Below are 11601 nucleotides of genomic sequence, written 5' to 3' on the forward strand. Positions count from 1 at the left end.
AGATTATGCAGGTGTGAGGGGGAAAGAGGCGCTGGGACTAGTTGTATACGTGGCGCTCCCGTGGGAGGCTTCCGGAATATGTCTTATCAAGTTGGTCCCCTGTGAAAGTCTCGGTACCGCGGAACCTGCATTTGGAATACCTTGCCTCTCGCCTGCTGGTGCATGTCCTTCTAAAGTAAATTATGACTTATTCTGGTGTCAAGATTCCACCAAGATGTACTTCGCAGCTTGCTCGGCACCCTTCTTGCTAGCAAACAGCCGATTAATGCCTTCTTGGTGACGCTAGCTATAGGTTTCCTAAACCCGAGGCTGATGGCACACCTCCATGCCAGTTTTTTCTCGAGTCAGCCGTCAGCAACCTTCCTTGCGCATGCTGCTAAAACTTATGCCCAGATCCAGTCTTCACTCTCAATCATGTGCAACACCTCATTGTCGGTTGGCAAAGGCTAGGCACAGGCCCGGCCCCAATTACCAATGAATCATCGTTCGGGGGCCGAATGTCCATTTGAATGTGACACGGATTCGTTAACTAGGTTGCCTACTGCAGGACGAGAGCACACACTTGTCGATCATGTCTTCCCCACTGCAACCCCTGGTGACCCTCCTGACGCCCAGCGTCCTATGCTCACTGGGCTTGCTCTCGTCGTCCTACGTCGTACGCCGCTCCCTCGTCGTCGCCATTTTCGCCCTCGTATACTACTACATCGTCCACCTTCCACCATCCACGCCCCGGGAGGGAATGTATAATGCGCACACGCTCGCAACCGCCGCGTTACTTGCATCCGATCTGCTGGTTTTACATGATCCAGCATCCGATTTCTCAAACAAAGACGGGAAGTTCTTCGCCCTGCCCGGATTGAGCTGGACAAATATCAAATGGGCGCTAGATTTGTCCATGAATTTACGTGGCATAGGGTGGAACTTCGAAGCGAAGCATCTTTGGACCTCAATGGGGAAGAACGAGAGTCGACTGCGTTTCACCCTCCGACAGCTTCTGGGGATGGCGGGTTGCCTCCTTGTGATGGACCTTGCCCAGACGCTGTATCGAAACCGTTCTGCATGCTACACGGGCGGCTCGGTATATCAGGATGGTATGGCATGGCAGGTCGTGTACAACCTTGCGGAATGGATCAATATGGGCGGGGCTATGCTCCTCATGCATGCCTTGGCGGCTGCAGTCACCGTCCCGCTTTTCATCTATAAGCAAGAAGACTGGCCGGACATGTTTGGCAGGATTCGGGATGGATACACCGTGAGAAAATTCTGGGGGTGCGTCATTGTCTTGGAATTTGACAGCCATGATTCATTTTGAATCAGACGTACATGGCACCAACTCCATCGTCATGTTAGTTACAATTGCAAAATCCATCATTGGTGCTACCTGCTTCGCTAACATTTCTGTTCCAGTTTTTGACCGCTCATGCCAAATTCTTCGCCCAAGACGTCCTGGGATTGACACGGGGCAAGAAACTCACTACATACGTCGAGCTTCTCATCGTCTTCTTCATATCCGGGATTGTGCATGCGTCGGGCGCCTATGCCTTCCTTCGCACCTGGTCGGGTGCATTCGACAGCATTCTATTCTTCACCCTACAAGCCGTCTGCATCGCTTGCGAAGATCACGTCATCATAATCGGCAAGCGTCTCGGCCTGAAAGATACGATGTGGACGCGGCTGATTGGGTATGCATGGGTGGTGACGTGGATCACTTTGTCCAATCCTATTCGCGCGGAGTCGTTGGTACACGGTGGTCTGTGGGATCAATCGGATCAGCCGCAGCTGGGATTGGTGCAGGGAGTCATCGAAAAGAGCGGTGTCGTGACTTTCCCTCAGAGGAGGATTCTGCACGCAGAGTGATCGCGGACATGGTGGTCTGAGGGAAATGTCGAACTCGCGGAAAAGGCTGGTGTATTTCAGATTCTATTAATACACAAGGATGATATAGATAGGGAATCGTCGAGGTGCCGTTGTTGACTCGTATCTGGACGTTGACAGAGCAGGTCTGATTCTTGGTGGTTGTTTCATCGGAAAGTTGTCGGCCGTGTCATACAATCACTGCGTCATAGTTGGACCCGATATCCCCGATGAGCGCCCGTCCCACGTTCTCCAGTGCCAGCGACCGCCATACGCCTTCCACACATCCATTGTCTATTCATGTCTGGGTCAGACGAAGAAATATATGCAGTAGCGGACTTCTGTCTGATCCCTATGGGAACGGGCGAACCGTCGGTACGTCTCTTGTCCCGATTCCGAAATCTTAGCGTGGTCTAATACGATGCTTAGGTCGGACCGTATATCGCAGAGGTGCTGTTGTCGCCTCATGGCTGTAGTTGATACTGAGTAGTTGCGTGGTAGTGCCACCGGGTGCTGGAGAAGTCTGGATTGACGTTCAAAGTGCGTATCGCTGTCCATCATACTCTCTTCCGGTCTTACATCGCAATAGATGCAGTGAGCACCGTTCACATCAGCCATGTTACTACCTCTCAATACTTCTCAAGCGGTTACGGCACCAACCTCGGTATGCCGAATTGATGGGACTCTGCGTGTCACTGCTGAGTCATTATAGAAGGACCGTGGGACGCTGTATGCGCTGCGATTGGTGACTGCCAGTATGCACATCATGTTCACCCCTCAACTTCACTTTCTCACCTGACCTACAGTCTCGCCGTGCACAAGCAGGGCGCACCCCGTATTGCCACTGACATACGCATCGGAACGAGGACGGATAAGGTGCTGGCTCCTGGGACTGGGAATGAGTCGAAGCTAAGGAGGGTCCAGGAGATCTTGGCTGCGGATAAGAAGGAATAAGGAGATGCATCGCACATGGAGAGATGACTCGGTTTTCCAGAGCTGATCTGAGATGAGTTGTTCGAGCATATTGATATTATAAGAAGGAACAAATAGAAACAATGAAGCCTGCATGCGTCCAGGTATTCGATTTACTGGCGTATATGTGTCAGAGCCCGGGAACCGAAGTGGCTCTCATGGACCCATGTGTGCTCCTCCGCTCCAGTTTGCAGTTTGGACTGCACCTGCAGGCACAAACTTTCGACGCCTGTCCTCTGCCATGCTGCCAAATCTCTGGTGCTGAGGTGTCGCGTGAGGAAGCTGTGCCATCTCTGAAAAATTAGTTCGGGGAGTGAACGGAACAGGGCCATGATGATGGGGACGACGTGGTGTGAAAGGTGGTTGTATAGGAGCAGTTTGAGGCCTTGCCATTGGCATCGCCATGTTCCCTCCTGTTAGGGGAGCATGATAAGTGCACATATTGGCGCATATACGGAGGTATTGGACGCACCTGACATGCCCTGATGCACGGGCGCTCTTCTATGAACCGGAGTTGGCGGTGGGCCCATATTCCCCAGGTTCGAGGAATTTGCCGAGTACGAAATCGGACCTGATGTTCGCCTCTCCGCGTGCTGCCCAATATAGCTCGGTCGAACCGGGGGTGCAAAGCGAGTCGGGGTTGATGGGGCAGTGTACGTGAATCGCCTGCATATATGTCAGAGTTGAGTAGAGACTTTGGGTTACAGCCGGTACGCACTGAAGAGATTGTACTGGGGTGGTGACACTTCGTTCCATTGATCGCACACGCATTCCTGCCCCCTGTTCTCTTGCTGGCAAAGTAATGCGATCAGGGAGAGTTGGTGGCATGCCCCCAAATGATCGCTCAGAAGAGCCAGAGTGGCCCAACGATGTAGAGGGGCGGCGAGAGGGCGGACGGGACGTTGGTGGTGCCATGGGGTTGCTGGCGACAGATTGAGTGGGTATCAGCTGACTGCTAGATGATAGACATACGGATCGCTGGGATATGGTCGCTTTCCATTTGCGTTTAGGGCACTGTGCTCTGGTGCCATTGAGGCTGAGTTGGCTGGGACATCACTATGCGGGCCGGGGAACATGGGTGGATCCGCAGGGTTTATGCCAAGTCTTCTTCGCAGTTCAGCATTCTCTTGCTGGAGTGCTTCGACCTGTCTGAAATTGGGTCGAGATAGGCAATTTGGAGTGACTGACAGGAAGGAGAAATCGTCACCTCCGAACAGCCTTCAAATTCTCCAATTCGGGCTTGATCTTCTGCAACAAATGTTCTTGTCGTTCGCAACGCTCCTTTTTATCTTGAAGGCTAGTTAGAAGACGTAGTGTAGATTCATGCTGGTAATTTGCAGCGCGTGTTAAGTGGCTTAGAGCATCGGGAAGGAACAGATGCCAGGTTGCTAGAGGAAGAGGATCCATCTGAAAGGATCCTCAGCAGCAATTTCGTAAAGGATACAAAATCTAGTCTGACATGCGCTTGCATAGGAACAGGCTGCACATTAGGGGCATTACAGCAAGCGCAGGTCTGATCAGGTCCTGCAGACGGCTCAGTTCCACCGGGGCATCTCCGTTAAGTAGCTCCCTTTGTCTCACTCAGATGAGAGTTACAAATGACATGACCACAGCTTGTCATCCAGAATGGCATAGGAGGGGGTTGGGAGGGATCATTGCGGGGAAAGAACGGAATTGAGCACACATTGCAATGGATGAGGGGCCAGAGCCGCGTCGCTGGAGGAGGCTGAAAAGACCGTGTGCCGGAGACGGAGGACATCTTGTAGGTAGAACAACAGACAGGCGATAGAGTATAATCACACTGGTTGAAGGATACACAAAGATTTTAATCGCAATAACGCAAAGCTTGCATCGAACGAAGCATAGAGATGGTCGTGCGAGAACAAGACGCGTCGAGAGATAAGTCACGTTCACCGCGTCTTCGGAGGCATTCTTTACTCAGGGACACGCAGCCCCCCTCTCCGCAACGGCCATACTCCTCTCAACGGCGACGCTCCTGTTTGGCCATCTTTCTAATAAACGAGGACGAGAGCGCAGTGGATGGCTCCGAGCGCTCCATTCTACTGCTGAACATGTCGATTCATTCTCTACCTCATCATCCGTCCAGCTCTCGTCACTCCAGGGCACTCTCTCCTCCTCCGTCTCTGTCAGCTTCATCGACCTACAGTACCCACCATAGGCCGTTTCTGAACCTCCTGAACCCTCTCGGAAGGCATTACCAAGGTTATTCTATTGCCAGTTCTGTCCCGGAAGAGAACGAAGATGAACCGATGGACGAGCTGGAAGATGGCACGAGCACTCCCATACAGGAACGAATAGCGCTTCACGAGCCTGAGGCGCAATACCCAGCCCCGCCGAGCGCTATTGAAGAGGATGAAGAAGATGGAAGTGAACCTCCGAAGAGCATTATGATTGAACCGGCACCACAGCCGGTGAAGACGTCCAGGAGATCGAAGAAGAGCGCATCTCGGACCAGCAGCAATGGTTTGCCCCTGCCAGCACCGGTCACCCACGCAGGAGGGCCATCCGTAGGAAAAGCGGGGCTCGACGCCCGTGAAATGGCATTGTGGAACTGGGTAAATGTGCAGAATTTGGACGCCTATCTTCAGGAAGTGCGTATCCCATCCCTTTTTAAATGTTGACTAGTCTGACCTTGTCGGAGGTATACGCCTACTATGTCGGAAAGGGCATATACACTATTGCTCTGACGCGAGGGCTCAATCTTCTGTGAGATACCTTGTGCTCTTTTGGATCCGACGTCTAACAGTATATTCAGCACGGTTGGATTTGTTATTTTTTTCTCGACGTTTCTCCTGGCATGCATCGACTACAGCTCCATCCACAATCATACCAGTCTCTCCAATGTAATCATTCCTCAATGTATCTCGCGGTTCTCCGGGTGGACGTTCCTTTTCTTTGTGGCGTTTGGTGCGTTCTACGCCTGGCAGTGTGTATCATATGTCTATGGCATCGTCCGTCTTGTCCACATGTATCGCTTTTATACCCACGTTCTCGATGTACCCGATGTAAGTCCTTGTGTGGGAGTATGCGCGCATCTGACACTCTCGCAGGCAGATATACAAACAATTTCCTGGCCTGCGATTGTTGCTCGCATTTCCAAGATCCGCGAGTCTAATGCACTTACCGCTGCGGCCTTATCATCATCCATGGCTGGGAGCAAGATGGTGCAAAAGCTCGACGCACATGATATTGCAAACCGCATCATGCGCCAAGAGAATTATCTCATCGCGTTATTCAACAAAGATCTCCTGAATCTTTCCCTTCCGTTATCAAGGCTCCCTCTGCCCTCGTTTCTGAGGAACTATTCGCGGACCGGGGCCGGAACACTGACACGGGCTTTGGAATGGAATCTCCGATTCTGTGTTATGGAGTTCTTCTGCGATCCATCCGGCCACCCTCGTAAAGTGTTCCTGAAAGAACGAAATCGGACGGTATTGATCGAGGGCCTGAAGCGACGTTTTATCTTCATGGGTATAATCAATGCTGTATTTGCTCCTTTCATTGTGCTTTACTTGCTGATGTACTCGTTCTTCCGGTACTTCGAGGTGCGTTGTCTGGTGTATACATGTACCGGGTCTGATTGCTTGTAGGAATACCACAAGAATCCCTCGTCGATCGGGGGACGGCAATACACTCCGCTGGCGCAATGGAAGTTTCGAGAGTTCAACGAGCTGCCGCATCTCTTCACGCGGAGGATGCATCAGTCGTATCCATTCGCAACGGAGTATATATCGCAGTTCCCGTCGTCAAAGGTTGCGGCCATTATGCGCTTTGTCTCCTTTGTGGCTGGCGCATTTGCAGCGGTTCTCCTACTGGCAACTGTGATCAACCCTGATGTGTTCCTTGGGTTTGAGATCACCCCGCATAGGACCGTCCTGTTCTACCTCGGTTTGTTTGGTAGTGTCTTGGCCGTGTCTAGAGGTATGGTGCCGGATGAGCGCACCGTGTTTGACCCGGAACTACTCATGCGGGACGTTGTCGAGTTCACCCACTATATGCCAGCGGAATGGCAAGATCAGCTTCACTCGAAGACTGTACGTACGCTGCATCGTCGTAGACCTGCGTACTGATCCGCGTAGATTCACACCGAGTTCGGAAAACTCTATGAGATGAAGATCACAATATTTGTCCAAGAGCTAGTATCCGTCATCCTAACGCCATTCATCCTGTGGTTCTCGCTCCCAGCCTGTGCGCCTGCCATCATCGACTTCTTTCGAGAGTTTACCGTGCACGTCGACGGGCTCGGATATGTATGCAGCTTTGCCGTCTTCGACTTTAAGCGGCACGGCAACGTGAACGTAAGCCCCACTAGCGTTCCCTGCTACCTGCTACTCGCTAACCGCTAACGATCTGTCTAGTATGGAGTGCCAACCGCACAAGGCGACGAACACTGGATGTCCAAAGAAGGCAAGATGGAAAAAAGTTTCCTAAACTTCAAAGCCGCCAACCCAGAATGGGTCCCCTCCGACCCAGCGGGATCTCTCTACCTCTCCCGTTTGGCGGAACTCAACGCGCACACTACTTCCCCCGTTGTGCAAGCCAGCAGCGCCGCGTATAGGCGGTCCAAGTCCCGCGGTCGGGGGCCAACAACAGTGTCAGCGCCATTACCAGTGCCGAGCATGAACCTACCGCCTCTTGCTCACCCGCACCCCCTGCACCCACCTCAACCTAGTCAAGCGCTCGCCGACCGAGCACAACTCTACGAGCGCGCATTACAGAAATCGATGACCAAGCGGAAGAGTAAGGTTCCCCTTCCCTCCCGTGCCGCTCTCTCCGCATCCACAGTGCTGGAGGCCATTGAGCCCGACACGGAGGGGGATGGGGAGGTGAGCAGCGAGCTAGGGGAATCGTATGTGCGGGAAGTGAGGCCTGGGGGGACGGAGATGATGGATGATGGAAAGGCTGGGGACGTGTTGGATGGAGGGGTTATGGGGCTTTTGGCGGATATATACGACAGGAGGAGGGGGGTGTTGTAGCCCCCTCTTCGCACGCACGCACGCATGCACACGGGGACTTGTTGGCTAGCAAGGCGTTTGTAGAGCATTAGTTTACACTGTATGAACAGATTTCCCTGGTCGTGAAAAGATATCCCATAGAGAAGATGATTCCCATACAGCTATATCCCTATCCCCTCCCCTACAGTATCCCCGTTCCACGGCTCCAGTTCCACATAGAGAACATATACACAAAACATAGCATTACACCGTCCGTTCGAGTCCACACTCGCATTCCCCATTCCCAGCAGGCAATCCGCCCTTCCCCAAACCCCTGAAACCCCTCAAAAGGAAACAGGATCACCTCCCCCCTTTCTCCTTCCCATTCCCACGGTCCCTCCTCTCCCGAGCCCGGCGCAGCTCCTCATCAATCCTCCACATCCCCCTCGCGAACTGTTCTTTGTCCAGAGCGCCATAGTGGGTGGTATCACATTCGTTCCTAGAAAGGGGAAGGGGAAGGGGGTGAGCATGCCTGGCGGGAGCGTGGGTGTGATAGGGAGGAGGGTGGGGGGAGGGAAAGTGGGAAAGTGGGAGAGATAGGGAAGGAAAAAAGGAGACAGAAAGACAAACATACCAAATCCCCTGTAAGACCTCCCTCTGTAACCTCGACAGCGTCCAAACCGCTCTGACGACATATCCCTGCAACTTCTTCTCCCCTGCTTCTCCTTCTCCTGCCCCTGCCCCTGCTCCCACTGCCCCTGCTCCTGCACTCCCTGGCCCGATATCCCCGTCCCCAGGTCCTCGGTTCCCCTTCCCTTTCCTCTCCGCGCTCCCGCTCCCATTCCAGTTTCCTGCAGCGGCAGCCCTGCTCAACATCTCGGCCTCAATCCCTTCCATCCCTTCCATGTCCATGCCGTCCATACTAGTCCCCCTCCACCCGCTAGACCTATTCCTCGTCCCCGTCCCCGTCCCCGTCCCCGTCCCCGTCCCCGGCGTCGGCGTCGGCGTAGGGACCGAAAGACTAAGAGTGAGCGTATCCGTCGACCCTGTCTGTGTGCCTGTACGGGGAAGCGCACGTGGGGATTGCGGTTGGGGTGAGAACGTCGACCCTGACCCGGAGCCGGACGCGGAGAAAGTGGATGAAGAAGAGAGTGTCGAGAATGTAGAGCTACTCGAGAGGCTCGAAAGAGAAGTCGAAGTCGATAGGCTGCCGCCCTGTCCCTGTGCCTTTCCCGGAATAGCGCTCCTCCCGAGCTGGGAAGTCGTAAACGCTACAGATCCGGTGAACGGGCCGCTACTGGGGTTGGCAGGGATCGGTTTGGCAGGAGTTGGAGTCGGAGCAGCTCTTGGAGTGCTGGTGGTGGATAGCACGGCAGCTGGCTGAACCTGAGTAGAAGCAGCCCCAGAGCCAGATCCAAATCCAGAGCCAGGTCCAGAGCCAGACGGAGAAACGCGCCCACGCCCGGCAGCCCGAGTCCAGTTCCTGTCAAAAACGAGCGCATACCGGAGGTATGCCATTGGCGGGATGGGCGGTTTCCTCCCATTCAACGCTTGCCCCTTCCCCAGCGCCTGTCCCTGCGCCTGCGCGAGTCCCTGCGCGTTGCTCGACAGCTGAACCGGGGTCGAGGCCGGAGCAGACGGTGTAGGCATAGGCGTAAGCGACGATCTCATTCCAGGGCCGGCTTGGTTCGTCATCTTCCCCCGGGGCGGCGGCGTAGGGGGGGCGCTAACCGACCCTTTCCCTCCCACTCCCATCCCCATCCCTCCTACTCCCATTCCCAAGGGTACAGGTTTCCGCACCGGCTTCGGCTTTGACTGATTTTGGTTTGGTCCTGTCCGGGGCAGTGGCTCGGCCCACAGACCTCCTTGGATAGGCGGAGAGGGAGAGGGGGAGGGCTCAAACATCGCCCTTGTGCTACTAACAATCCCTCTCGGAGCTGCCCCCGCCGCCGGGGAATAGGCAGGGAAGTTGCTATTGATCCCTTGGGTAGAACGAGGTGACGTCGGAGAAAGATCAAGCATATCGTAAGATGCCGTATCTGCCAAACTGCTCGTAGTCGCTCGTTCGAGTTCGTCCTCCAGAGCCTGATCCTGATCTGCCTGCCCCTGCCCTTGCGGCTGCGATTGGGGTAGGGGCAGGGAGGAGGGGGTGGAGGGAGAGAGATCCGGACGTGGAGAAGGTGACCCTTCTGAGGAGAGGGATACTGATTGGAATGAGCTTGCTGAATGTGAGTGGGAGTGTTTTAGTGTTCTGGGAGGGGGAGTTAGGCCTTGTGCTTGTGCTTGTATATGCGCTTGTGCTTGTGGAGGAGCGAGAGAAGAAGGAGGTGGAGAGCGGACCGAAGAGCGGGATGAGAGAGAGTGAGAATGCAGCGATAGCCTATCAGAGGAGACAGCAGATCCGAGTGAAGCGAGTGAGGAAAGGGAAGGCTGGGAGTGGAGCGACGGTGAGGTTGGCACGCGTTGACGGGGTGCGTAGGATGTTGGGTAGTGTGCTGTGCTTGGGGGTGGAGAGGATGGGGAGGGGTGGGCGGTGTATGGCGAGTGAGTGCGTAGTGGTAGAGGACGTTTGGGGACATAGGGGGCGTAGGGTGTCACTAGTGGTAGTGGTGGGGGTAGACGGCGTGCAACAGTAGCACTAGCAGGGGGAGTCCTCTGCTGTTGGGATTGGGATTGGGGTGGTTGTGGGAGACCGAGGATAAGACTTGGAGGAGCGACTTTTCTTGGTACTTGGGGACGATCAGGTGAGAGAGGTGTAACTGAAGGTAGGGAGATTGATGGGTCGTCCATTATATGAGATGGTGAGAGGGGCATTATGGGCATTGATGAGTGAGTGAGAGAGAGTAGGCAGTCCCTTTGAGTTCCTTTGATGCAACGGAACCTTTTTAGTGTAGAGAGGAGGAGCAGCTGCATACCTCACTCTTAGGTTACTCCAATGGCGAACAGACTCAACTATAAACAGATTGGAGATGACTTGTGGAAAGGCAGGACAGAGAAGATAGTGCGTACATCCCTCCCCACTTCCCCACTGCTACCACTGCGACGCACTCACTCACTCCCCGCATAACAGAACGCAGAACTATTCTCATTCACTTATGGCGCTCTTGTTGTTCAGCTCATACAGGACTACGAAGACTATCAGGAAGTGAACAAGCAGTTAGAGAAGATGTGCGTCCCCGTCCCACTTCCTCCTCTTCCTTCCCTCTTCCTATCTCACCCCGCCGCACGCTCAGGGGGTACAATATCGGCACTAGACTGATAGAGGACTTTATGGCTCGTTCAAACTTAGGTCGATGCACAGACTTTCGCGAAGTAGGGGAAGTAGTCGCCAAGGTGCGTCTCCCCCCTTCCTATTGCGCTGTCTTTCTGCCTTTCCCTCCCATTCCCACTCCACTCCTTGCATCCCCTGCAGACGCTAAACAACCCCCAGGTCGGGTTCAAGTCCTTCCTAAACCTCACACCGCTCATAACCCACTCCTCACCCCCTGCCCCCATCTCCTCCCCTTCCCCCGCCCCGGCCCCCACGCCCGCAGGAAGCGCACCCCGCCCTTCCCCTGGCTCCAGTTTCGTCCTCACACTAGAAGAGAACCCCCTGGCTGAGATGGTAGACCTGCCTGAGGAAGCTGTGGAGGGGGGGTTGTGGTGGAGTAATGTGCTGTGTGGGGTGTTGAGGGGGAGTTTGGAGATGGTATGTCGGCTGGTTCTTGCTTGCGTCGAGTCTTTGGTTTCGGGTTTTGGTTTGGTTTGGTTTTGTTGTCGCTCTTCGCTTTTCACCTTTCGCTCCGCTCTTCACTCTTTGCGTCGGTTCCCTCTACTTCCC

At 54.3% G+C, this 11601-nt stretch overlaps 6 protein-coding genes across 6 annotated transcripts in view; 4 read left to right on the top strand and 2 right to left on the bottom strand.

The window, feature by feature from the left end:
* Nucleotides 1–594: 594 nt before the first annotated feature.
* Nucleotides 595–1970, top strand: DACRYDRAFT_61705 (uncharacterized protein). Its single transcript, XM_040775679.1, has 3 exons — nucleotides 595–1269; nucleotides 1318–1345; nucleotides 1408–1970. The coding sequence occupies exons 1-3, from the start codon at nucleotides 740–742 to the stop codon at nucleotides 1855–1857; spliced, it is 1008 nt and encodes a 335-aa protein (XP_040632163.1). The 5' UTR covers nucleotides 595–739; the 3' UTR covers nucleotides 1858–1970.
* A 150-nt stretch (nucleotides 1971–2120) lies between these two features.
* On the top strand, nucleotides 2121–2905 carry DACRYDRAFT_19829 (MTH1187/YkoF-like protein). The gene is made up of 6 exons (XM_040771675.1): nucleotides 2121–2229; nucleotides 2284–2304; nucleotides 2356–2398; nucleotides 2498–2518; nucleotides 2567–2609; nucleotides 2661–2905. The coding sequence occupies exons 1-6, from the start codon at nucleotides 2155–2157 to the stop codon at nucleotides 2806–2808; spliced, it is 351 nt and encodes a 116-aa protein (XP_040632164.1). The 5' UTR covers nucleotides 2121–2154; the 3' UTR covers nucleotides 2809–2905.
* A 77-nt stretch (nucleotides 2906–2982) lies between these two features.
* Nucleotides 2983–3857, bottom strand: DACRYDRAFT_103764 (uncharacterized protein; the record flags this gene model as incomplete). Its single annotated transcript, XM_040767814.1, has 4 exons — nucleotides 2983–3239; nucleotides 3299–3492; nucleotides 3545–3748; nucleotides 3799–3857. 4 exons carry the CDS (start codon nucleotides 3855–3857, stop codon nucleotides 2983–2985), a joined length of 714 nt encoding a protein of 237 aa, XP_040632165.1.
* Nucleotides 3858–5234: 1377 nt separating this feature from the next.
* DACRYDRAFT_45890 (APG9-domain-containing protein) lies at nucleotides 5235–7193 on the top strand (the record flags this gene model as incomplete). Its single annotated transcript, XM_040774668.1, has 6 exons — nucleotides 5235–5438; nucleotides 5489–5553; nucleotides 5603–5852; nucleotides 5898–6392; nucleotides 6438–6881; nucleotides 6927–7193. The coding sequence occupies 6 exons, from the start codon at nucleotides 5235–5237 to the stop codon at nucleotides 7191–7193; spliced, it is 1725 nt and encodes a 574-aa protein (XP_040632166.1).
* A 948-nt stretch (nucleotides 7194–8141) lies between these two features.
* Nucleotides 8142–10595, bottom strand: DACRYDRAFT_113436 (uncharacterized protein; the record flags this gene model as incomplete). Its single annotated transcript, XM_040769631.1, has 1 exon — nucleotides 8142–10595. One exon carries the CDS (start codon nucleotides 10593–10595, stop codon nucleotides 8142–8144), a length of 2454 nt encoding a protein of 817 aa, XP_040632167.1.
* A 121-nt stretch (nucleotides 10596–10716) lies between these two features.
* DACRYDRAFT_46626 (BET3 family protein) overlaps nucleotides 10717–11601 on the top strand; it is a gene marked incomplete at both ends in the record, with an annotated part of 1564 nt that continues 679 nt past the window's right edge. Inside the window, 4 exons of the mRNA XM_040774720.1 lie at nucleotides 10717–10782; nucleotides 10852–10949; nucleotides 11015–11114; nucleotides 11212–11469. Coding sequence (XP_040632168.1) covers nucleotides 10717–10782; nucleotides 10852–10949; nucleotides 11015–11114; nucleotides 11212–11469 — 522 coding nt within the window. The remainder of the gene's footprint in view (nucleotides 10783–10851; nucleotides 10950–11014; nucleotides 11115–11211; nucleotides 11470–11601) is intronic.

This window comes from Dacryopinax primogenitus, assembly GCF_000292625.1.
Source record: "Dacryopinax primogenitus strain DJM-731 SS1 chromosome Unknown DACRYscaffold_2, whole genome shotgun sequence".
In the NCBI taxonomy this organism is placed as follows: Eukaryota; Fungi; Basidiomycota; class Dacrymycetes; order Dacrymycetales; family Dacrymycetaceae; genus Dacryopinax; species Dacryopinax primogenitus.

What these genes read in the sequence shown, in the direction of transcription:
- DACRYDRAFT_19829 (XM_040771675.1), top strand. Translation starts at nt 2,155, where the DNA reads ATGTCTGGGTCAGACGAAGAAATATATGCAGTAGCGGACTTCTGTCTG. An exon ending in TCGGACCGTATATCGCAGAG is followed by an intron (nt 2,305 to 2,355) that starts GTGCTGTTGTCG and finishes GTTGCGTGGTAG; the next exon opens with TGCCACCGGGTGCTGGAGAA. An exon ending in CGGTTACGGCACCAACCTCG is followed by an intron (nt 2,519 to 2,566) that starts GTATGCCGAATT and finishes GAGTCATTATAG; the next exon opens with AAGGACCGTGGGACGCTGTA.
- DACRYDRAFT_61705 (XM_040775679.1), top strand. Translation starts at nt 740, where the DNA reads ATGTATAATGCGCACACGCTCGCAACCGCCGCGTTACTTGCATCCGAT. An exon ending in ACCGTGAGAAAATTCTGGGG is followed by an intron (nt 1,270 to 1,317) that starts GTGCGTCATTGT and finishes ATTTTGAATCAG; the next exon opens with ACGTACATGGCACCAACTCC. An exon ending in GGCACCAACTCCATCGTCAT is followed by an intron (nt 1,346 to 1,407) that starts GTTAGTTACAAT and finishes TTTCTGTTCCAG; the next exon opens with TTTTTGACCGCTCATGCCAA.